At 44.0% G+C, this 26,575-nt stretch overlaps 1 protein-coding gene across 2 annotated transcripts in view; it reads left to right on the top strand.

Annotated features, from left to right (window-relative positions):
* LOC120943180 (septin-9-like) overlaps positions 1-25,616 on the top strand; it is a 199,292-nt gene extending 173,676 nt beyond the window's left edge. For both annotated transcript variants that reach the window (XM_040356325.1, XM_040356326.1), the window contains 7 exons: positions 1,072-1,153; positions 2,304-2,441; positions 4,269-4,386; positions 7,184-7,279; positions 18,805-18,901; positions 22,654-22,705; positions 24,413-25,616. In XM_040356325.1, coding sequence (XP_040212259.1) covers positions 1,072-1,153; positions 2,304-2,441; positions 4,269-4,386; positions 7,184-7,279; positions 18,805-18,901; positions 22,654-22,705; positions 24,413-24,533 — 704 coding nt within the window. In that variant the 3' untranslated portion in view covers positions 24,534-25,616. The remainder of the gene's footprint in view (positions 1-1,071; positions 1,154-2,303; positions 2,442-4,268; positions 4,387-7,183; positions 7,280-18,804; positions 18,902-22,653; positions 22,706-24,412) is intronic.
* Positions 25,617-26,575: the final 959 nt, after the last annotated feature.

Genomic DNA, 26,575 nt, shown 5'->3' with positions numbered 1-26,575 from the left:
AACGAGCCAGGTCTTCTCATCCAACATCTTCATAATGACATGTTTTGATGGGTTTGGAGTGGAGCAACTTGAGTGTTCTGCACCAAGCCCTGACCTCAACCCTTTAGAAAAGCCCTGACCTCAACCCTACCAAATGCCTTTGGGGTGAATGGGAATAAGCCATGTCCTCTCATCCAACATCTCCATAATGACATGGTTTGATGACTTTGGTGTGGAGGATTAAGAACAAAAGATGATTAGGACAGCAGGACTCCAATCCAACGTAGCTTTATTGTAAAAAAAATGGAAACAGGCACTACAAGTCACAGCAACGGAACCTAGGACAGCTCACGCGTTTCACACTAACTTTAGTGTTTACTCATAGCTTTGGTGTGGAGGAACTTGAGTGTTTTGCACCAAGCCCTGACCTCAACCCTTTAGAAAACCTTTGGGATGAATTGGAACAAGCCAGGTTTTCTCCTGATCCAACATCACAATAAAGACATGGCTTGAAGGGTTTGGAGTGGAGGAACCTGAGTGTCCTGCACAGAGCCCTGGCCTCAACCCTAATGAACAGCTTTGGGGTGAATTGAAATGCAGGCAAAGTCTTCTCACCCAACATCAGTACCTGACTTTAGCCAGACTCTTTTGGCTGAATGAGCACAAATTCCAACAAACACTCTCCAAAATGTTGTGGAAAGCCTCTGAGAATGGTGGAGGATGTTATAGCTACAAGGAAGGGGGAAACCCCCAAATAAATTCATATGGTTTTTAAATGGGATGTTCAACAAGATCATATAGGTGTGGTAGGTACTGATAAACTTTTGGCCACATAGTGCACTTTGTTTCTAAAAAGACCTTCTCACACCAATGTGTTACATTGTGATGTGCTGGGAAAAAGTCCCTTATCCTGTATTCTTAGCACAATGCCTTGCATTGTGCCTTAGCACAACGTAATCACCTTTTGTCGAAAACCTAGACTTAAAGGGAAAACTATCATGTTATGAAACTGGGTAAAAGGAAGGGTGGATGGGTTAATGACCAACAGATAAGTGTACAGTGAATTGACTTGACTTTGTCTGCTCTCCGCAGTGATCGAGGAACGAGGAGTGGAGATGAGACTCACCGTCATTGACACACCAGGATTTGGGGATCAGATCAACAACCAGAATTGGTATGAAGAATGTGTTTTTACAGTTACTTTCTCAGGCTTTCCAGACAAGCACACATGAGCCGGTTTTGGTAGTAGGCCATTGACAACCTTTTTTATAAGGCCTCATTTCTCAACCTTCATCCTTTTCCGTCCTTCGCTACTCGGTGAGCCATTGCCTTAGAACAAGTGTGTGTGTATGGAGTGTCTGGACATCTCATATACACATACTTGTTCCAGCCGGTCTTAATGGGTCAGAATTAGTGGCTTCCATGTTTCTTTTTCTGACGGGAATTCGTTAATAATATAGGCCCAGCCCAGGGGTATCCTCTTAAGTGGGATCCTTAAAGGCCAATTTCTGTTACCCCCTTTCCTCCAGGTCCTGGATTGTAGACATATAGGCCCGGATTCACATACATCGGCGCATATTTATGCCGCTGTAGCGTATCTCATATACGCTACGCCGACGTAGCGCAGAGAGGCAAGCACTGGATTCACAAAGCCAGTGCTGCCAAATTTGCGCTGGGTTTCCTATGCGTAAGTCGTCGTAAGTGGAAGTGGGCGTGAGCCATGCAAATGAGGCGTGACCCCATGCAAATGATGGGCCGAGTGCCATAAAGATACGAATAACGAACGGCGCATGCGCCGTCCCGTGGACGCATCCCACTGGGCATGCTCAGAATCACGTCGGAACTTCTCCCTAAGATACGCTGGATCACTGCCTACGACGTGAACATAACCAACGCCTAGTCATATTCACGTACAGCGTAAACGACATAAGATACGACGGCTTGTGTTCCCTGGTCCATACCTTTGCATGAGTTGCGCCTCCTATATGGGGAATAACCTTACGCCGGACGTACGACTTACGCAAACCATTTATATTTTCCCCCGGCGGGCAAGTACGTTTGTGAATCGACGTATCTCCCTCTTTTCCATATTTGAATAGGAAATCAATGGGAGCGCCACTTGCGTCCAGCGTAAATAAGCGCCCACGATACGCCGGCGTAGGCAAGTTACGTCGGTCGGATGAAGCCTATTTTTAGGCGTATCTTGGTTTGTGAGCACTGCGCATATTTGCACTTACGTGGCGTATCTCGACATACGTCGGCGCGAGTGCTTTGTGAATCCGGGCCATACTCTGTATAACTCTCCATTTGCCCTTATATTTTAGCTGGGACCCAATTATCAAATACATCCATGAACAGTATGAGAAGTACCTGAGAGAGGAGATTCTGGTGAACCGGAAACGTCGTATTCCTGACTCCCGGATCCACAGCTGTATCTACTTCATCCCCTCAACGGGCCACTGGTGAGTGCGCAGCCACAGGGATGGCCAAATTTGCGTAGCTGCACTAGGAAACCGAGACGAGACTATATATAGTAAAGTAAATGTGTTGATAGTAAAACAAAAGACATCCAAACACCAGCAAACAGGAAACAGAGAACACGTGAAGATACAAGTGTACCACAACCATGTAACCAAAATGCTTAAAGCGGGGGTTCACCCTAAAAAAAAATTCTAACATTACAATGAGCTGACCTGTGACACGGACATTATGCTGGTCTTTTTTTTTTCCGTACATACCGTTTTATCTGTATTTTCTCCCCGGATTTCCCGCGGGCGTGGGCTTTCCTATTTACAGGGTAAGTGATTGACGTTCTTCCGACCGGCGCATACAGAGCGTCACGAGTTGCCGAAAAAAAACCAAACGTCGGGTCGGCTCTATACGGCGCCATACAGCACCTGCGCACCGACGTCCGGCTTCTTTCGGCAACTCGTGACGCGCTGTATGCGCCGGTCGGAAGAAGGTTAATCACTTACCCTGTGAATAGGAACGCTTCTCCCGCGAGGAAACCGGGGAGAAAATACAGATAAAACGGTATGTACGAAAAAAAAAAAAAAAGACCAGCATAATGTCCGTGTCACAGGTCAGCTCATTGTAATGTTAGAAATTTTTTTTTAGGGTGAACCCCCGCTTTAACTAGCAACCTAACTAACAGGAAGCCTAACTAACAAACCAACTATAAAAAAATATGTACAAAAATGGGGAACATGAATAAACAGGGAAAACTGGAGCTGCAAGGAACAGATGCCAAGGGGGAACCAGGACTGGGATCAGGCACAAGGGGAGCAGAAAATAGACAGCAGGGTTCAGGATGCAGGGAAGGAGCAAAATCAGGATCCATACTTAGGACATAACTCCCAACTGCCCCTGATTTGGAATAATTTCCCTCATTCCTCCTCATTTGTCCCTCATTTTGGTCTGATCTATATAGATGTATATAAAATGCACTTTTTATCTATCAAAAAGTGTTTCCCAGCACTAAACCTTTCATCTGATTTCTAAATGCATTTGTAAATTCCAAAAGCCAATATAAAGGAATAGTAGTGGTAAAAAAAAGCACTTGTGGGCTTAAACAATCTTGTTTTTTTTGCACAATTCTTCTTTAAGGGGGGCATGGCAAGGGGTGTGGCCTATGCCTGCATACTTTTGCTAATAGGTGTCCCTCATTCCCATCTTAAAAAGTTGGGAGGTATGTTAGGATAATTGGCAAGCGGTATCTTGCAGCAAAACACTGAAGCAAAGTGTAATAGTGGAAGAGGGACTAAATACCCTCCAAGCAGCCAGCTTTAGGTGGAGACAGATGGTGGAGACACCCACTGGAACTACAACCTCCCGCTCTGGGAAGCACATTGCCACCAGCAGGGTGGGCCAGGTACTGACAGGAGCTCCTTCAATAAGGGAAAGTTCTGGTTTCATTTCTGTGATTTGCCACTGTTTTGATCCAGAAGATAATGTTACCACCCTAAATTTATAGACAGCTGGGCAGCATAGAGGACATCTCTCATTCTATACTGCTCTCCCCTTTGATAAGCAGGGACAGCCAGTTCCCTCACTACACCACCCTTCCTCTCCATTGACATAAATTTGTAGTTTTAATATGGCGAAGCATACAGGTTTATAGATTACTGAGGATGGTCAGGTTGTTCCAGAGTTGCCTCTAATATTTATTAAAATTATTTCAAACTATCGCCTCCCTTTATGTATTGTGTGACTTATCATGCTGGCTGTATGTGGATTGTATTGTGAACTGTTACTGTGGACTTCACCTTATCACTGTTCTTACCCCCCAGGCTAAGACCGCTGGACCTCGAGTTCATGAAACGACTAGGTCGCATTGTAAACGTTGTACCGGTTATTGCAAAAGCCGACACACTCACATTGGAGGAGAGAGAAGAGTTTAAGCAGAGGGTAGGTCCCAATAAAAATGTACTAAGCACAGCTATTCAGGTTCACAAATCTCATAAATATTAAGGGCCAGATTCACAGAAGAAATACGCCGGAGTATCTACTGATACTCCGGCGTATTTTCAAATTTGCCGCGTCGTATCTTAATTTGTGATTCACAAACAAGATACGATAGCATTTGGCTAAGATCCGACAGGCTTATGGCTTTGTACGCCTTCGGATCTTAGGCTGCAATACTTCGGCTGCCGTTGGGTGTAGTTTGTGTCGTTTTCCAGCGTCGGGTATGCAAATTAGCTTTTACGGCGATCCACGAAGGTACTCGCGTGCGTTACGTCGTCGCAAGTCGTTTTTTCCCGTCGCAAAGTTAAGCCAGCTTTTTCATGGCTTAACTTTACACAAGCCATGTTAAAGTATGGCCGTCGTTCCCGCGTCGAATTTAAATCTTTTTTTTTTTTGGCGTAAGTACGTTACGCACGTCGCCATTCACAAACACGTCGAGGCACCGTAATTTCGCGCAAAGCACGGCGGGAAATTTCCAAACGGAGCATGTGCAGAACGTTCGGCGCGGGAATGCGCCTAATTTAAATTATACACGCCCCATTTGAATTAGGCGGGCTTGCGCCGGACGGCTTTACGATACGCCGCCGAAAGTTTACACGCAAGTGCTTGGTAAATCAGGCACTTGCGCTGAAAACTTGCGGCGGTGTAGCGTAAAGACGATACGTTACGTCGCCGCATTTGTACCTGAATCTGGCCCTAAATGTTTTGCTGAGTCTACAAGTGGACTTGATGAGGATCATGCATTTCACAAGTCATGGCAATCAAGATTCATGGATGATGATTGGGACATCAGACCATTCATTGTAGAAGGAAAAATTGGTGGCTGAGAGGAATCTGATTCTTTCTTTTAACTATCTGAATGGCATCTTTCAGAGCAGGTTTGGATATGATTGGTCACCAGGGGCGGACTGACAACTCATGGGGCCCTCGGGCAATAGGAGATTATGGGGCCACACAGTACTGTATACACACACACACACACACACACACACACACACTAAGAAGGTACTGGAGAGGCGAGGCAGCTAAAATCGTGGGATTTTTAGACCAAAAGAATGTTGGTAAGGGACAGTTCAGGGACAGATGTAAAAAAACACAGATTTTTACATACTGTCCCTCGTTTTACTGAGGCTGGCAACCCTGATGGGGCCCCCTAGTGGCATGGGGCCCTCGGGCAGTGCCCGAGTGCTCGAATGGTCAGTCCGCCCCTGTTGGTCACTATAAGGCACATGTGTCAAACACAAGGCCCACGGGCCGAATCCGGCCCTCCAGGTCATTTCATGTGGCCCTCACACCCCCCTCGTCTCTTTCCCAACCTGGTCTCAGCAGTCAGCAGCAGAGAGGACAGGACTTCTTCACCAGATCCTGTACTTCTTTGTCCAGCCCTCCTGGCAAGTGATAATGGGGTTGATGCTCAACTTCTGATGGTGGGGGGCTCTTGACATCTGATGTAAGGGGGGGTGGTGTGCTGATACAACCGGCCCTTTGAGAGCAACCATAATGCTGATGTGGCCCAGAAGCAAATTGAGTTTGACACCAGTGCTCTAAGTCATAATTCAAATCCACAGAGCCTTCAACCAAACATTTATTGCACTGTGCATTTCCACATACATACACCAAAGCAACAGGATGGCTTAAAGCAGACCTACATTGAATAAGCTGACCTGGCCACTAAGGTAGAAGGTTTTATACTTGGTGTGCTCTCCGAAACAATCTTTATTGACTACTTATTAAATAACATACTACACAATCTTCTAACACATTTTGGCCACACGGCCTTCCTCATAGCACTGAGGAAGATTCTGTAGCCGAAACACGTTAGCAGTCTGTGCCAAGTGTCCCTTACTTGTTATGAAACTATGATAAGAGGGACTGAACATCCCAGCCAGAGCACTGGTCTTCAACTGTTGAATTTTTTTTTTTAACAATAGATTTTTATTGAAAGTATTTACTTAACAGTACAGACTAGAATTGTCATATTAATCCTTAGTAACCTACTAAGTTACCTTGGTTCATAAGATTGTTCTTATAACAATACATTACTTGGTAGCCTGTACCAGCCTACCCCTATTGGGTTCAATCTGTAGGCATGGATAGGCCTCCAAATAAATACCGTATTTATCGGCGTATACCGCGCACTTTTTTGCCCTGAAAATCAGGGCAAAATCGAGGGTGCGCGATATATGCCGATACCCGCTTCCCGCGCTGTGTTTGAACCACTGCACCGGCATATACCGAGCGCAGTACACTCGGGTATAGTCGGGCAGGCTCTGCTCCTCTCGCGGTCACGTCCTGTGCGTCCTGTACGTCCTTTACCGCAAGAGGAGCCGGACCTGCCCCACTATACCCGAGTGTACTGCGCTCGGTATATGCCGGTGCAGTGGTTCAAACACAGCGCGGGAAGCGGGGATCGAGCGGGGAGGACCCCACGATGGCCGCAGAAGGAAATGCACAATACTTCTTGGTATGCAGGAGCACTTGGCAGCATTGGTGATTGGCCCAGCACTGCCACATAAAGGTGGGGCGGGTCTACAGCACTGTGTAAGCTCTAGCTGGAGCAGCTCAGAAATTACGGAGGGCTGTCTTTCTTCACTCTTGTTGGGTGTATAGAGTGGCGAGGCAATGAAAGTGGTGTATGTGCAGCTGGAGAGGGGGCATTGAACCCCCTTCTTTGCTCTGAAAGGTTCTCTTTGCAGAAATGTTGACTTTCTTGTTCACAATGCATTGTTGTCTTTTGTAGATAAGGAAGGACCTGCAGGCCCACGGCATCAGTGTATACCCACAGCGGGAACTGGATGAAGACACAACAGAGGTGCTACTCAATGACAAAATTCGGGTGAGTATGGGCTCATCTATTTAACTTTTCTCTTCCTAACAATCTTAGAGTTTTTATATTTTTTTGTTTTTTTAAGTCTTAGGCCCCATACTCACGACCAAACATGTTTGCTGAAACTGGCCCGCGGACCAGTTTCAGCATACATGTTTGGTCGTGTGTAGTTACGAGCGTACAGAATTTCACCGTACATTTGCCCGCCGGGCCGTTTTCCAGCAGACATTTATTTCCAAACTTGTTTTAAAACCGTCCGCTCAAATCCTGTCCGAACGTACATGTTTGGTGGTGAGTACACAAAACCAACGTACAAAAACCCCGCGCATGCTCAGACTAAATGAGGCCACGGGAGCGCTCGTTCAGGTAAAACTCACGTTTCTTTGGGATATGGCACATTCGTCAATAGAAAGATTAATTCTAGCAATAGAACACTGAAGCAAAACACACAATAACCAATGCTTGATGCCGTCGTTTTATTCATTCTTCTCTTGCTATAACTAATCAGTTATTTAGCTCATGTTATTTCAACTGAGTTGTTCCATACTGAAAAGTGACATTTGTTAGCTGTGATGTAGTAAGATTTTTGCAAACTTTTATTGGCCCGACGTATCATATTTTTAGTGGTCCTCCACATTTCAAATTTTTTGCTTTTAATGTTTAATGGTTATCTTTCCCACTTTCTTTAGGTGTTTATAGTTATGTCACCATTTAGAATATTTTAATAGGAAATATTTTTGATTTAGCTTTTGTTTGTATATTTAACATGATTTTGTTGAAGGTTGTTTAAATTGTCTACCATGTTGGCACACCAAATGACCCCCCCCCCCCCCCCCACATGAGTTAGTGAATATTTTAGATTAATCATTTTATTTGTTTGTAATGTTTGATGCCTAAAATAATACCCACAGTATTACAAACAATAGGCAAGTTTTTCAAATCAACAAAAAGGCTTTTATTTGAGCAAATTATAAAAAGGATCAAAAACAGAATGGCAGCACTTGAACAGCTAGCAACATACATGCAAACTTGCATTTGAAACATGGTGAAGGATAAACTAGCCAACCTCAGGAAGCACACTAAATAAAATCTGAAGCAGCAGCACATAACCAAAGGAACCCAAGCTGTGGTAGTCCAAACAAGATGCCATTTGTGGGGGATCAAATGGAAGGCAGGGCATCAACGTCTCCTCTTCCTTGAAACCTTCCTTCCAGGCTGCCTTCCAGCGGGTCTTCCCTGGGCCCTTGCAGGTGGGGATGATGTGGCAGCAGGAGAATGGTGTTCAGCAAGCCGGGCCGGGTCACATAGCCCAGTGTCTGGGGTCAGCAGCTCCCTCTGCATCCACCAAAGGGCCTGGTTGATCACGCCCTTTGCCAGTTGCCTCTGCTCCTCCGTGCCTTGATTCAGGTCATGTGCCACGGAGGCACTGTAGGCCTCAGTGGGGTTGAGGGGGGCCCTCATGATGGCACTCGCCTCCCTAATCATTTGGAGGCTGGCTTCCTCCACTGCCCCCAATTTCTTCTTACGGCCTGGTGGCCTAATATAAAGGGGAGGAGCCTGGCTGGTGGTGCTTGTCCTGGGGAGCTGCTGAACGCCACTGGGCCCGGCCTCCTCCTGGCTGCCACTGACCCCTGCGGCCTGGCTGTCAGTGAGGAGAGGATCTGCCACCTCCTGGCTGGTCTCTTCTTCCTGTGTAAAAAAAAGGGACATGTTGTAATATATTTAGGAATATACTCACTCACATTTTCATGCTTGAATCTTATTTTTTGCCTTGAATTTAAACTTGAAAACAGACTCACCCTCTGACCCCTGCAGTTGTCATCCCTGACACCTATTTGTTTGCCCACGATTTTAGATTTTTACTTCCCAGCTTGTATTTTATTAACCAATATCAAGTCAAGAATCAAACAATAATTAATATTATTACATAAATAGTTATGAAACTACTATACCTCATCATCGTAGAGGCGCAGATCTGCCTCTCTGTCAGCCAGGCCCTCTTCATCTGACTCTGCAGGGCTGTGGTGATCTTGGGAAGTCCCGCTGGGAGGTAGCGTGGAGGAAAGGTTGGGATTCAGACTCGACATTGATGGCCTGCCTTCCAGTTGATCCCGCAAAAATGACATCTGGTTGTAATACCACAGCTTGGGTTCCTTTGGTGGTCTTGCTGCTGCTCCAGATCTTAGCTGTTTTTGGTGAGCTTTGTACGCTCTCCTATATGTGCCCCTGAGGTTGGCAAGTTTATCCTTCACCATGTTGGCACTGCATTCTGGCACCCATGTCCTCATGTATGCTGCTAGCTGTTCAAGTGCTGCCGCTCGTACGTCCTTATTGTGGTAATGGTCCTGCTTTGAATCCCACAGGATGGGCATTTCCCGAAATTTATCCAGCAAATGCTGGATAATGTCTTGGCTCTGCAGGAGATCCATTGTGAAATAAATTTTTTTTTTTTTTTATTCTAGATTGAAAAAATGAAAAGAAACCAAAAACACAATTAAAAAAAGCCTCAGCATTTACATTGATAGAATATGTTGTTAAAAAAGTAGTACCTATATAGAAATACAAACACAGTGTCTCTTGTTTAGAAAATGCTGGCCAGCTCTGCCCCATTGGTTGGTTTTAGCTAACATTTTTTTTTAACATGCCGCCCCTTTGGTTACATTGCAGGAAATAATATAAATCTACAACCATACACAATTATTACAAATGACAGCATTCATCAAGGCACTATTGCATGTGTAGATATCCTGCCCCTCAGCATTGATTACATGAAAGAAACTTCCTAATGACCTCTGTCCAACCAACACAGAACAATACTTGGCCTGATCTGAATACACCCTACATAATTACTAATGAGTCACAGCATTTTTGATCTCTCTATTTTGTGATGTCTACAAAAGCATTTGGGTACGAAAATCACATTCTGGTATCCAAGAGACATAATAGCTTAATAAAACTGTGCAACCAACAGACCAAACCCCCATCCCATTGCTCTACATTTTAGAGCCCGCTGCTGATCCCATGTTTAAATTTCTTACCTGCCTCTCTCACAATCCTCGTTTCTTCCGCTCGCTGAATTAACACGTAACCTACGTAATCACGTCAAGCGCCTTTTATACACTCCGCGTATGTATGAAACGCCGCCCTCGTCACCTTTGCCATGCCCCTAATCAATTGAAAAAGTAAATGTGGCGTTAACTGTGTAGGTTCTGGAATCGCGCGAATATTCTCCGCGTAACCTACGTCAATACGTTGTTGGCATTCGCGACACTCCGCATATGCAATAATCCCCGCCCTCATCTCCGCCCCTGACGGGACATTTCCTCGTTTCCACGCCCCTAATCTCTGTGGGAAGGAAAGATGGCGATGTCACACGAGCGGGCACGGAGCTCTCATGGCGCAAGTGAAGGGACAGAGGCTGGACCGTCCCGATCCAGGCCTAAAAGATATAAAGCCACTAATATGGCGTTCGAAGAAATGGTGGAGTTGGTTTACATCATGAGGAGGAAGGATTATGATGGTGAATGTGGGCCCTACAAAACACCGAACCGTAGGAAGTCACACATAATGGACAAGGTGGCAAGGAGAATGAGGAGAATGTTTGGTGTCACCAGGTCAAAGGAGCAACTACGGAAGCGTTGGTCCGATTTAAAATTGAGGGAGCCACATCACATGAAGAAGATCCTCAAAATTCTGCGTAAAAGTAAGTCCATATTATTTAAGGGGGGGGGGAATGTCTGCAATAATGTGTTGACATGTATTTTTTCACATCTGCCTCCTTGGCCTGCTTTTACTTTTGAACATGTGTAGATACTGTATTGTGTTTATGTCAAATAACAACCTTAAACAAATTTGGTTAAATAGTAAACACGCGTAATATGACATTGTTTTGCAAAAATGTGACGTTACTCCAGGAACAACACACCTGGACATGGCTGACTGGCCCCAAACTTGGTTTTCCAACATTGTTGAATAGCAAAATCACAGAAATTAAATTGAGTGAATGTGACAGGCAAACAAGATTCATTCTCCAAAATGCAAATAAAGATGATGTTTTAACATCTTGAAAAGCAAAGCACCTGTGTCTCAAAAATCAAAGGATATTTATTTGGAGGGTCGACGAGAATTAATGTTTTGGGGGGACATCCATGTGTGTCACTTCTTTGCAAAAAAGGGGCAGGATCAGAGCTTGGCCTAGAACTACGCCAAAAATGGAGGATTGCTGAAAGAATAAACAACCCAAAATCATCATAAATGTATCGTCTATGCAATGTGTGCGATTTATGATATCCAATATCTGTGTGCTGATGAGTATCCCTTTTGTTTTTTATTATTTCTTATAGGGGAAAGAAGACGCCAGCAATTGGAGGAGGCAGAGAGGGCCAGACACCCGGAAAATCAAACACCTCCACATGTTGAGCAGGAGGAGGCTGGGGAAGGAAGAGAGGAGGATGTGGAAGGAGAAGAGGATGTGGAAGGAGAAGAGGATGTGGAAGGAGAAGAGGATGTGGAAGGAGAAGAGGAAGGAAGAAAGGAGGAAGGAAGAGAGGAGGAAGAAGTTATTTTGGACTTAGAATTTATATCAGATGAAGGGCAAGTGGCGGAAGAACAATTTGGCGAATTGCAAGAAGGTGGATTGATGGATGAAGGAGGAGTCGAAGATGATGGGGAGGTGGTGGAAGAAGGAGGAGTGATAGAAGATGAAGAAATTGGGGATGTGGAAATTATCAGGCCATCAGGTCAGTGTCACCCCTATATTAATAGGGCCAAACATATGCAGATAGGCTGGAAATTATTTACATATTTTGAATGCCAATTTGTTTCTTTTTAGGGGATCAAGATGGAGTAGCACATTTTTCACGTGCAAGTGCTTCTATCATTGTACAGCAACTAATGGAGTGCAGCACGGAAATGGACATTATGCAGGAAAGGATGCTAGTCATGGAGCAGAATGTGCGAAATGTCATTTCTGAGTGTAGCACGGAAATGGAGAACATGCGACAAAGGATGCTAGTCATCAACCAAAATTACAAAAATATCATGGACATGATGGGCCGTGTCAAAGACTGAACCACAGAAGCCCATCCCCCGCCCATCCCCCGCCCACAAAACCCTTTTTAATTTTTGTACTTTATAATACGCCAAAATTTCTAAATGCACACACAGTGTGCCAATATGTGCTATCTGCCATCACAGACTATCTATTGTCTGTGCTTTGTGGGTACAAACCCCTCCTCGATCCTCAACTAGTTGAGAGGAAGGGTTTGCTCCCACAAAACACAGACATTGATCACCCATGATGTCAGATAGCACATGTGGCCATTTGTCTGTTTAACCAATGACATTTGGCGAGTTTTCACTGAATGTGTGCATTTAGAAATTTTGGCGTGTTCCAGTGTGAAAGCACACCATCCATATGACTGACTGCTGTTCTTTTTTTAAATTTTTGTTTGGTGTTGATCTTTTTTGGTTTGTAAATGTTTCCAGTTTCAGATCACAAAACGAACAATAAATCTCACCTAAAGAAAGAAGTTAACTAATTTTAGAAAAAAACAAAAAAATTTTTGTGTTGTGTTAAAATCTTGTTTAAAAAATTAGACACAAACAAATGACAAGCCCAAAAATTCTTGCGTATAGTTTCAGTGAAATTATTGTTACATTGTGTTTCGATCATTATTATTGATAATCACTGTCAATAAAGACCAAAAAATAAATAATTAAAAGCCAATATTTTGTCTCCAGAATTTGCAGGAAATGTGTTCTGCCTAAAAATACACATTTCTTGTTAAAAAATGACTAAAATAAAAAAAATAAATGAGACATCAAAAGCAGAAAAAAGAGTGGCTTCTTATTTATAGACTGAATACCCAGTTTGTAGATGAGTGAATAATGTGCAAATGTGGTTAGTTAATACATCTGAGTAAGTAAATGTGGCACTAGAAGTGCACTATTTTTGGAGATAACCTGGAAGACAGAAAAATAGAGAAAAAGCAGTAATGACAAACAACTGTATAAAGTCCAATGGTCTAATTATTTATTAGTTGTGAGAATATTCCTTTCTTTTGGGGGCCGAATTAGAAAGAAATATGATCTGGCATAGCAATGGCCCCCCGACCCATGAAGTACTCAACATATTTGTCGCGTACCTCACGAGCAGATTGGGGGGCCAAGCCAGCGCGACCAGTGTCCAGGCCAGGAATGTTCTCTGAGGGTAGTCCTGCCTCAGAGCCCATGGGGGCTAGGTACGTCTGGGAGTGCCTGCGTAGAAAATTGTGCAAAATGCAGCAGGCAAATATAACGGTGTTCAATTTATATTCCGCCAAATGTATCGATGTCAGGAACAGGCGGAACCGGTTGCTGAGGATCCCAAAGGCATTCTCGACTACCCTCCGAGCCCTGGACAACCGAAAATTAAACACACTCCTCTCTGAGGTGAGGGTCCTCTGGGGAAAAGGCCGCATTAGGTGAGGTCCAAGGCCAAAAGCCTCGTCCGCTAGGAACACAAACGGAAGTCCTTCCACATTATCTTCATCTGGTGGCAATGCCAGACCACCAGTTTGGAGACGATCATAGAAATCAGTCCGTGCGAACACTCCCCCATCTGACATCCGGCCGTTCTTCCCCACGTCCACATAGAGAAACTCATACTGTGCCGACACCACCGCCATCAACACTATACTATGATAACCCTTGTAATTATAATAGTAGGACCCCGAGTGGGGTGGGGGCACAATGCGGACGTGTTTCCCATCTATTGCTCCACCGCAGTTAGGAAAATCCCACCGCTCGGCAAATTGGGAAGCCACAGACTGCCATTCCTGTGGTGTGGAGGGTAGCTGTGGGGACAAACAAAAAAAGAGATTTAGTACTTTGGCACATAAACATTGCAAACATAATCCTACAAGCATCCTTGTGCAACTTTACAATTTTTAAATAGCATTTGCAAATTTTGAAGGGAGAATTTCGGGGCACAAATATATAGGGCCACTTAATTAATAACAGACTCCACAGCCCTCTGATGGGGACAAAAACACTTTGAAGGGGGGGTGGGGGGTGTTTAAACTGTTTTTAGAAAACCAAAAAAATTAAAATAAAGTGGCATGGTGGGGGTTGGCCCGAAGATAGCATGCTGGACAGGTTAATATTGGGTAAGATCAAAATATGCAGGTAGGCCAAAATCAAAAGAACATGTAAAAGCTGATATCAACATGCATAGTGAGAAAAGGGAACGTTAGTTAAACACACAGCATATCTGGGAAATAAAATCAAAAGTTAGTTTGCCACATTATTAAAGACACATTGTGAGGTTAAAATGAGGAAACTTACCTTCATATACTCCTCGTGCATAACTTTAATGATGGCAGCACACGTGTCCGGTATGATGACCCCAAGCGCCTGCGGAGAGATGCCTGTCGAGAACTTGAGGTCCTGCAGGCTCCTCCCAGTCGCCAGGTACCGCAACGTGGCAATAAGCCTCTGCTCGGCCGTGATGGCTTGGCGCATCACAGTGTCCTGCCTCGTGATATAGGGGGACAGAAGATCCAGCAGACTGTTGAATACGGGGTCCGTCATGCGGAGAAAATTCCTATAGTCATTAGGATTATTCTCCTGGATTTCCCTAAGCAGAGGCATATGTGAGAACTGGTCACGCTGGCGCAACCAATTCTTGGTCCAGAAACGCCTCCGCCCCCTGTTTCTGGCCAAAGTACTGGAATAATGAACATATCCAGCAGCCATCCCATAAACAGCACCAACTCGCGAAAATTGACGCTGCTGCTCCATCATGGCTTCAAACCGGCCGGCTGGTCAGTCAAGAACACACTCCAACAGAAAGCACAATCAAATCCAGCGGTACCTGCAAAGAACGCACGACACACAGATACGAACGCACAGTACGAATCTGCTAAGCAGAACGAACTGCACGCCTGTACCCGAATGCCAACTACGTACCCACAAGCACACGCACTGAACGAGAAAATACTACCTGCTAAAGCCTGGAGACCGAGAAGCGCGAATCAGCTCTAACCAAACCTTCACTAACACGAGCAAAGCCGTAACTAGCAAAAGCGGAACAGAGGGCGTCGCCATTGACTTTGGCCTTTCCCTTTATAGTGACGTCAAACGTGGATTACGTGCACGCGTTCAGGTCCGCAGGGAAATATCGTCCGCTGGTGTGTACAAGCCAGCGGGCCAAATGAAAAAACAGCCTTGTACGCCGGAAACAGCCCGTCGGACATTTCGAACGGACATGTTTGCTCGTGAGTACTCGGCCTTAGAGTTTTGAGTTAGTCATGCGTCTTTAAAGCCTATAAAAAAAAAAAACGTGTAATACCTATTTTTAACGGCTCTTTAGCACTATTTTCACAGCGCTTTGCAGCCGAGAAAAGGGTTAAAAACCACCGCAAAGCGCCTCTGAGGAGGCTGCCCAGCTGTCTATAAATTTAGGGTAGTAACATTGGGGGGAGATTCAGAAAGAGATACGACGGCGTATCTCCTGATACGCCGTCGTATCTCTGAGATCCGACGGTCGGATCTATGCGACTGATTCATAAGAATCAGTTACGCATAGATCTACCTTAGATCCGACAGGTGTAAGTGACTTACACCGTCGGATCTTAGGCTGCAATCTCCCGCCGGACGCTAGGTGGCGCTTCGTTTTTTTCCACGACGAATATGCAAATTTCCGATTTCCGCCGATTCAGAAACGAACGCCCGCCCGTCGCTTTTTTTTTTACGTTGTTTGCGTTCGGCTTTTTCCGGCGTATACTTACCCCTGCTATATGCGGCATATCCAATGTTAAGTATGGCCGTCGTTCCCGCGCCGAGTTTTGAATTTTTACGTCGTTTGCGTAAGTCGGTCGCGAATACGGATGGACGTAATTTACGTTCACGCCGAAACCAATGACGTCCTAGCGACGTCATTGGGAGCAATGCACGCCGGGAAAATTCACGGACGGCGCATGCGCATTTATATCGGCACGGGGACACGCCTGATTTAAATACTACACTCCCCCTAGCCGCGGAATTTGAATTCCGCCGGGGGAGTTACGATCCGCCGGCGCAAGTTTCAAAGTAAGTGCTTTCTGAATACTGCACTAGCCTCTCAAATTTGCGCCGGCGGATCGTAAATCAGATAGATTACACGGATCTAAAGATCCGCTAATCTATCTGAATCTAGCCTATTATCTTCTGAATCAAAACAGTGGCGAATCACAGAAATGAAACCAGAACTTTCCCTTATTGAAGGAGCTCCTGTCAGTACCTGGCCCACCCTGCTGGTGGCAATGTGCTTCCTAGAGCGGGAGGTTGTAGTTCCAGTGTGCACCAGTGGGTGTCTCCACCATCTGTCTCCACCTAAAGCTGGCTGCTTGGAGGGTATTTACTCCCTCTTCCACTATTACACTTTGCTTCAGTGTTTTGCTGCAAGATACTGCTTGCCACTTATCCTAACATACCTCCCAACTTTTTGAGATGGGAATGAGGGACACCTATCAGCAAAAGTATGCAGGCATAGGCCACACCCCTTGTCATGCCCCCCTTGCCATCCCCCTTTTTTTTTAACCGTCCTGCTTTCGCAATGCTCCAGTGTGAAAGCCCTCTGGGCTTTCACACTGGAGACACAGCAGCGGCTCTTTCAGGTCGGTTTGCAGGCGCTATTTTTAGCGCAATAGCGACTGCAAACCGACCCAGTGTGAAAAGGGTCGTATTGTGACAATGCGTCGGACAGATCGGAGACCTTTGACACTTTTTTCAGACCATTGGCATTTATGCAGCGATCGGTGCTATAGCAAAAAATGATCTGGTCATGAAGGAGGTAAAACCTTTTGGCGGTCAAGTGGTTAAAATGAACGTTCAGTGAAGCGTTTTTAAAGGGGTTGTAAAGGTGCATTCTATGCATTAAGGTGAAAAAACATCAGACGATTAGCGGTCCACCCATTTGTTTACCTGAGCCCTCGAAAAGTCCTACGTCGTGAACACGCTGGCTTCTGGCTGGGCTTCTCGGCTCATTCATTGGATGATTAATATCAGTGCAGCCATTGGCTCCCGCTGCTGTCAATCAAATCAATGACACAGCGTGCCGGGGGGGGGGGGGGCGGGGCCGCGTGATACAGTCAGTGGCCATGGCCCCCCGACTGTATCACGGGAGCGCGACCGCAAGCTAACCCCCTTGGGAGAGCGCTTCCCATAAGGGGGTTAACTGATGCGTGGAGGAGCAGACACAGCCGCCGAGGGACCCCAGAAGACGTGAATCGGGGCCACTCTGTGCAAAACGAGCTGCACAGTGGAGGTAAGTATGATATGTTTATTATTTTAAAAAAAGGAACCTTTACAACCACTTTAACCACTTCCTGCCCGTTCAATATACAATTGACGTCCGGGAAGTGGTTGTGAAATCCTGACTGGACGTCTATTGACGTCCTGCAAGACTACATGCCGGCGCGCGCCCGTGGGGGCGCGCAGCGCGGCGATCGGTGATGCAGGGTGTCAGATCTCGGTAAAGAGATAATGTGTCCAATCACGGCTGATCACGATGTAAACAGGAAGAGCCTTTGATCGGCTCTTCCTCACTCGCGGCTGTTTATCAGCGCAGCCCCCCTTGGATGCCAACACTGGACCACCAGGGAGTGCCCCCCAGTGCTTAATAGAGCAAAAATTCACAAAAAAATTTAACACAATTGATGCCAATCAGTGCCCACAAATGGGCACTGACTGGCAACATGGCCACTGACTGAAATGATGCCCAGCAATGCCATCAGTGCCACCCCTCAGTGTCCATCAGTGCCACCTCTTAGTGCCCATCTATGCCCAGTGCCCACCTGTGCCACCCATAAGTACCCATCAGTGCAACCCATAAGTGCTGCCTATGAGTGCCCATCAGTGCCCCCTATGAGTGCCCATCAGTGCCGCCTATGAGTGCCCATCAGTGCCGCCTATGAGTGCCTATCAGTGCAGCATACCAGCACCGCCTATCAGTGCCCATCAGTGCCGCCTATCGGTGCCCATCAGTGCCGCCTCATCGATGCCCATCAGTGCCACCTCATCGGTGCCCATAATTGAAGAAGAAAACTTACTTTTTTACAAAAAAATATTACTGAAAAAAAAAACTAAATTTTTTCCCAAAATTTCTGTAATTTTTTAGTTGTTGCGCAAAAAATAAAAATCGGATCAAATACCACCAAAATAAATCTCTATTTGTGGGAACAAAATGATAAAAATGTCATTTAGGTACAGTGTAGCATGACCGCGCAATTGTCATTCAAAGTGCGACAGCGCTGAAAGCTGAAAATTGGCTTGGGCAGGAAGGTGCGTAAGTGCCCGGTATGGAAGTGGTTAAGTCACTGAAGAACAAGTCTTTGGATGAGGTGTTTTAACTTCACTGGCTACATGCTTGTTCTGGTTTGTTGGCTCAGTATTGCCACACAGCTAGGAGGTCATCAATGGGCACCTGTTTGTTCCTCTGTGTATGTTGGATCTAACCCTAAAATAAAAAATAAAATAATAGAAATTTATATTGATCTTTTTATCTTTCACAGGAGAAAATCCCCTTCGCCGTGGTAGGTACCGATGAGGAACACCAGGTCAACGGCAAGAGGGTCCTGGGACGGAAGACCAAGTGGGGCATCATCGAAGGTGAGATGTCTGGAGGAATACTTGAGATTCACAAATCAGAATATTTGTCATGTTTATGACTCCCCCGGCCATTCCACAGTTTACATTTTAAATAATCCCCCCCCCCCCACAAGCTGAATGTACGCTAAGCCCCGGAATTCAGATTTGGCGTGCTGGTAGTCGGTATGTAACCTCAACATGGAAGCTGCTTCTCTCCTGACACCTGTGGATTAATATTGGAGGGTACCCCCCCCCCACCCCCCCTCCATAGCTCATCCATTAGCTGTAGCACAGTGTCAGGTTCCTGGGTGGAGGGAGGGAGGTAGGAGGAGGCCTGCATCTGGTCCCCATCAGGAGGATGTGTTTGCAGGGGGGGGCGAGCGATGACGGAGACCTTCCAGCTGTTGCTTGGCATGACTATGCTGTGCTGGAGAGCGATGTCTCCTGCCTTGTAATAGAGACAAGACCCCCCCCCCCCCCCCCGCCAATGGCATCTACCACCACCCGTCCAGCAGCCACCAGCTTGTGGTTGTAGATCCACCATCACCCAGGTGGACCAGACCACCTACCCAAAGATGGAGGGGGTGAATGTTCTTCTTTTTCCATTTATTTTAGAGCTGCATAATAAAATTCCAGCCGAAGCCTAAAGCCCTGTACACACGATCGGATATCTGATGGAATCTAATCCCATGGATTTATTTTTTTCGTCTGACTTTCATCAGTCTTGCCTACACACCATCGGTCAAAAATCCGATCGTGTCCAAACACGGTGACGTAAAAACACAACGACGTGCTGAGAAAAATGAAGTTCAATGCTTCCGAGCATGCGTCGACTTGATTCTGAGCATGCGTGGATTTTTGACCGATGGACGTACCCACAGACGATCGTTTTTTTTTTTTCTATAGTTTTTTTAATCCATAGGAAAAATGTAAAACATGTTCTATTTTTTTTTTCACTGATGGAAAACAAAGCCCACACACGATCGGGTTGTCCGATGAAAACGGTCCATCGGTCTGTGTGTACGGGGCTTTAGATTTCAATTTAGCGATATTAGTCGCCGTCTTTCCATGTCGCTTCATTTATATCACAAAAAGAAACCTCTGGGCCCTTTAAAAAAAAAATATATATATATATATATATATATATATATATATATATATATAAAAAAATAAACATTTATAAAAAATACATAAAAAAAGGGAGGTTGCCATCCGGGCCCCTGGGGACCTCTGGGCCCTTTAATAAAAAATAAAAATAAAAAAATATATAAAAAAAAAATAAACATTTATAAAAAAATACATAAAAAAAGGGAGGTTGCCATCCGGGCCCTTGGGGACCTCTGGGCCCTTTAATAAAAAATAAAAAAAATAAACATTTATAAAAAATACATAAAAAAAGGGAGGTTGCCATCTGGGCCCCTGGGGACCTCTGGGCCCTTTAATAAAAAATAAAAATAAAAAAATATATAAAAATAAATAAACATTTATAAAAAATACATAAAAAAGGGAGGTTGCCATCCGGGACCCTGGGGACCTCTGGGCCCTTTAATAAAAAATAAAAATAAAAAAATATATAAAAAAAATAAACATTTATAAAAAATACATAAAAAAAGGGAGGTTGCCATCCGGGCCCCTGGGGACCTCTGGGTCCTTTAATAAAAAATAAAAATAAAAAAAATATATAAAAAAAAATAAACATTTATAAAAAAATACATAAAAAAAGGGAGGTTGCCATCTGGGCCCTTGGGGACCTCTGGGCCCTTTAATAAAAAATAAAAAAAAATATAAAAAAAATAAACATTTATAAAAAATACATAAAAAAAGGGAGGTTGCCATCCGGGCCCTTGGGGACCTCTGGGCCTTTTAATAAAAAATAAAAATAAAAAAAATATATATAAAAAAAATAAACATTTATAAAAAATACACAAAAAAAGGGAGATTGCCATCCGGGCCCCTGGGGACCTCTGGGCCTTTTAATAAAAAATAAAAATAAAAAAAATATATATAAAAAAAATAAACATTTATAAAAAATACACAAAAAAAGGGAGATTGCCATCCGGGCCCCTGGGGACCTCTGGGCCTTTTAATAAAAAATAAAAATAAAAAAAATATATATAAAAAAAATAAACATTTATAAAAAATACACAAAAAAAGGGAGATTGCCATCCGGGCCCCTGGGGACCTCTGGGTCCTTTAATAAAAAATAAATAAATAAACATTTGACAATGGCAAGAAAGTATCAGACAGAAGTATTGGTGGGGAAAGAAGGATTTCAGATAAAGCTGAACCAATAACTATAAATTTATATTGCAAAGCTTAATTTTTATGGTAATAATATTCGTCTCAATAATTAATAACTAATAATTAAAAACAGGATTATGTTATCATTTTTTTTCTTTAAACTAAACTGCATTTGGCTCAATTCTCGAAGCGCAAATTGGATCTCCAGCCTTCCCTTCAGTCTTGCACAGTTGTAGCGGCTCCTCTACTGGACTGCAATGGCTTCCTCTGATTTCACTGCACACTGTGAGCTTCTCACAATGTGCATTAGAAGCTGCAACAAGTCAGATAGAGGCCGCCTCATTTCCTGGCTGGAGGACCGTCCCTGGCTCGCCCCTTTAATTCATTGGATTTCAGTTATTTCAATCATAGAGGCTCAGCATTACATGTGGGGGTTACTTAGGGAAATCTACATGCAAATCCAGTCTGCCTAGGACCACCCGCTCCTCCAGAATGACACCCATCCATTAGGTATATCTGCTCCCAACTGTCCCTGATATATTTGGAGGGACTGTCCCTGATTTGGAGCAGTGTCCCTCTTTCCTCCTCATTTGTCCCTCATTTTGGTCTGATCTATATAGTTGTATATAAAATGCATTTTTTTACCTTTCATAAAGTGTTTCCCAGAGCTAAACCTTTCATCTGATCTCTAAATTGCTGCATTTGTAAATTCCAAAAGCCAATATAAAGGAATAGTAGTGGTAAAAAAAAGCACTTGTGGGTTAAACCAATCATGTTTTTTTGTACAATTCTCCTTTAAGGGGGCGTGACAAGGGGTGTGTGTCCTATGCCTGCATACTTTTGCTGATAGGTGTCCCTCATTCCCATCTCAGAAGGATGGGAGGTATGCAGATTAAACAACTTGTGTTTATGACCCCCCCCCCTTTTTTTTTTTAGAAACATATTTTTTTTCTAAATTCTATTATTTATTTATTCTATTTTTTTTTGTGTCCTGTTGGGGGGGGAGGAGGATAGAGGAGAGGATAGCTTTTGTCTGCAGCCTCAGCTGCAAATAAATGAATAGGAAGTGCTCTGAGGTTTCCTGTTCATTTACAAAATGAAGCATAGTAAAGACGGTTTATTATGCTTCCGTGATGAATGAACACAGGCGCGATTGGTACCAATATGATATATTTACCAGCTCTCCATCCTGAACCCGATCTTCCTGTGTGCCCTCAGCAGCTGCAGGCTGAGGAGGAATGAGGGACAGAACCAAATCGGCAGGGCAGGGTTGGGTTTGAAGTCGATCCACAGTTCTCTATATTGATCGAGCAGAGGGTTTCTGATTTTTATTTAATTCAATCAATGTATTTGCATTTAGCGATTGATAAAATGATCATATCAATTCGTACGTGAGGCTTGTGAATGGAGCCTATTGTAATCAAAATGGCCTCTTATTATATCCTTTATGGGGAAATGTCGTCTTCTTCTTCTTCTTCTTCTTCTTCCACTTGTGTCTCGTTTGGCTCATGTCTTTTCTTTTCATCTTGCAGTTGAGAACACGTCACACTGTGAATTTGCTGATCTGAGGGATTTGCTAATCAGGTGAGATGTGAAATATAGATACAGTTATACTAGAGGGATTTTGATGGTGAAATTGGTGCTGCGCTACCCCCTAGAGCTACCTATGTGGTACTGCAGCTAAATGAGATTTAAAGCGTATATTATAAAATTGAATGCCATGTATGTATCTGTGAATAAATGTTCAATTACATGTTCTTTTTTGACTGCTTATATTCCTTCCAAATGCCTGGTGATCCTAGCAGTTACTGTATATACAGTATTCCATATAAGCCGACCCGAATATAAGCCGAGGCACCTAATTTTACCACAAAAAAATGGGAAAACTTATTGACTCGAGTATAAGTCTAGGGTGTCCATCTGCATGCCTCACTGTGCCTCACTTTGCCTCACTGTGTCCATGTTCATGCCTTATTGTGTCCATGTGCCCATGCCTCACTGTGCCCATGCCTCACTGTGCCCAAGACTAGACTTACATTTAACATGGGAGTATTAATAGGTAGATTCAGGTACGTTCGCGTAACTTTGCGGCGGCGTAGCTTAAGGAATTTAAGCTACGCCGCCGTAAGTTAGCGAGGCAAGTACATGATTCACAATGTACTTGTCTGCTAAGTTACGTCGGCGTAGCCTGAATCGAATCGGCGGGCGTAAGGGCGCCTAATTCAAATGTGTTTGAGGGGGGCGTGTTTTATGTCAATGAGGCTTGACCTCACGTTTTTTACGTTTTTTTTTACTGCGCATATTGATTTTGACGTGGACGTAAACGACGTAAATCCCGATTCACGGACGACTTACGCAAACGACGTAAAAAATTCGAATTTCGACGCAGGAACGGCGGCCATACTTGACATTACTATTCCAATAGAGCCTAGCTCTAACTTTACGCGGCCTATCTCTTACGCAAACTGCGTAAAAGTACTGCGTCGGCCGGGCGTACGTTCGTGTATCGGCGTATCTCCTCATTTACATATTCTACGTTGACCGCAATGGAAGCGCCACCTAGCGGCCATCCAAAATATTGCAATTTTAAGATAGGACGGCGCAAGCCGTCGTATCTTAGATATGTTTAAGCGTATCTCTGTTTGAGCATACGCATAAGTCGGCGTAGATTCTGAGTTAGGTCGACTTATCTACCGATAAGTCGGCCTAACTCTTACTGAATCTACCTAATAGAAGGGGTGCCCAGCTTTGAAAAATTGGTGCTCCCCCAGACAGCCGTTTTTTCGGCGTAGGGGGTTTCCCTTAAAATCCATACCAGACCCACGGGCCTGGTATGCTCCTGGAGGAGGGGGCCCATACCGTTTTTTTATTTCACATTTGGCGTGGAGTTCCCCTGTGGGAGGGAGGGGTTTGCCTTAGAACAGGTTCACACTGGGGCGACTTCCTGTAAAGTTGCCTCACTATGAACAGGGATCCAACTTGGAGGCGACTTCCATTGAAATCAATGGGTACAAGTCGCCTACAAGTCGGACTGAAGTAGTACAGGAACCTTTTTTCAAGTCGGAGCGACTGCAGTAGTGTGCATTAAGACGGCTCCATCACTTACATTGATTTCTTCATGCAGTGCGACTTGAGGCGACTAGGGGCGACTCGGGGCGACTTGAAGTCGGATCCAAAGTCAGACCTGTGTGAATGGGCTCTATAGCATGCATCATTAAGGAAGAATTTATAAAGATATTTTGTAATAATTTGCCAACGTTGTGATTTTGTTCTTGGTTCCTCTTCCTCTAGATCCAACCTGCAGGACCTGAAAGACATAACCCACAATATACACTACGAAGCCTACCGCGTCAGCCGACTGAATGAAAAGAATGGCGGCACAGCACAGTTGAAAGACGTGTCCAGTTTATGAGTCATCGTTGCCGATATCTGGAGCAATGTGCCTAAACCACGAACTGAGAAATTCACTGCCAATCTATGACACAGACTCTCTGAGTTTTCGGGGATGGTCCATCCAACAAACATACAAAGATATTGCTTACAAAGGCCTGCAACTCTTTCCATGTCTATCTATGAGACACACCAACTACTTGCCGATCTAAGACCTATCAATTCTTTGCCTATTTAGGACAAACGTCAACTCATTGTCTGTCTGCGAGACTCACCAACCCATCACCTATTTAAAAGAAACACCAACACATTGCCTATTTATAAAGATATAAATTGTTGTCTTTCTTGCTAGTCTACATAACAGAAACTTCAACTTGTTGCCTATTCATTTTTGAGATGCACCAACCCAGTGCCTTTCTAAGACACGCACCAACTCTGGCATATTCATCTGTGAGATGCACCAACTGATAGACCCAACAAATCATTGCTTCTTCATCTAAAAGAGCCAATAATTCATTGTCTAGCCATCTTAGAAGGCCCATCAAGTCACTGCTTACCGAAGAGATGCACCAGTTTTGTTTTTATGACAACAACTTGGATATCGAAAAAGAGTTACCAAGCTTTTGTCTAAGAGATCTGCCAACTTGTCTATCTAGGAGAGCAACCAACTTGGCTATCCAAAGACTTGCCAACTTTGTCTATCTAACATACCTACCAACTCATTTTAGGTGACACACCAACACTTTGCTTATCTAAGAGTCACACCAGTTCTTTGTTTATATGACAACTTGCCTATCGGAAAAAGTATATAAAGCTTTTGTCTATCTAAGAGCCCTACCAACTTGTTTATCAAAGAGAGAAACCAACTTGACTATCCAAAGACTTGCCAACTTTGTCTATCTAACATACCCACCAACTCGTTATAGGAGACACACCAACCCTTTGCTTATATAAGAAACACACCAGTTATTTGTTTATATGACAACTTGCCTATCGAAAAAGTATACCTAGCCTTTGTCTATCTAAGAGCCCTACCAACTTGTTTATCAAAGAGAGCAACCAATTTGGCAATCCAAAGACTCACTAAATATGTCTATCTAAGATACCCACCAACTCGTTATAGGAGACACACCAACGCTTTGCTTATCTAAGAAACACACCAGTTATTTGTTTATATGACAACTTGCCTATCGAAAAAAGTGTACCAAGCCTTTGTCTATCTAAGAGCCCTACCAACTTGTTTATCAAAGAGAGCAACCAACTTGGCAATCCAAAGATTTACTAAATTTGTCTATCTAAGATACCCACCAACTCGTTATAGGAGACACACCAACCCTTTGCTTATCTAGGATTCACCCATCCTTCCCCATTCATTAACTATATAAGAGGACTATTTAGAGGCTTACCAAAAAGAGCCACCACCTTGCTTATTGAAGAAACCCCCCCAATAAACCATTGTCTATCCTTTCAGGAGACAAACAGACTCATTCATACATAGGCATGATTTCCCTTTTGGCTTTCACCAGCTTTGGGAATGTAAATGTGACCTGGCCTAACTCTTAGTTCCAGTCCAGCCCTAACAGACCTTGACACTGCTTTATTATCTGATAGACACATTCCAGGTATTTACTACATGCGTAAAGAGTGCTAAAGTGATATTCACAAATCACAGACCCTTTATGACTGTTAGTATTGTAACGCTTAAAAAGGTTTCCATGCGGTTTGCTCCTCCTAACTTTAATAGCACAATGACAAGGCCCACTAGCCATCATTTAGCAGATGTTTTGGCTTGCTGAGTTTTCTTGGGCTTCAAACATGACTTGCAGAGTTTTTATTGTTTTTACTTTTATTTGTGCATTTTTATGAAATAATCTTGATTATGACAAGTCTATAATGTCCAATGAACTCGCCAATTCCATATTGGACAGACAAGTCTAGTTTTGTCAGCTGTCTTTTCTCTCATTTGGTGATTTCTAATGCCGCGTACACACGATCATTTTTCGGCATGAAAGAAAACGTTGTTTTTAAAAACGTCATTTAAAATGATGGTGTGTGGGCTGCACA

This window comes from Rana temporaria, chromosome 6 (genome assembly GCF_905171775.1).
Source record: "Rana temporaria chromosome 6, aRanTem1.1, whole genome shotgun sequence".
In the NCBI taxonomy this organism is placed as follows: domain Eukaryota; kingdom Metazoa; phylum Chordata; class Amphibia; order Anura; family Ranidae; genus Rana; species Rana temporaria.
This window is presented reverse-complemented; position numbering and strand designations above follow the sequence as displayed.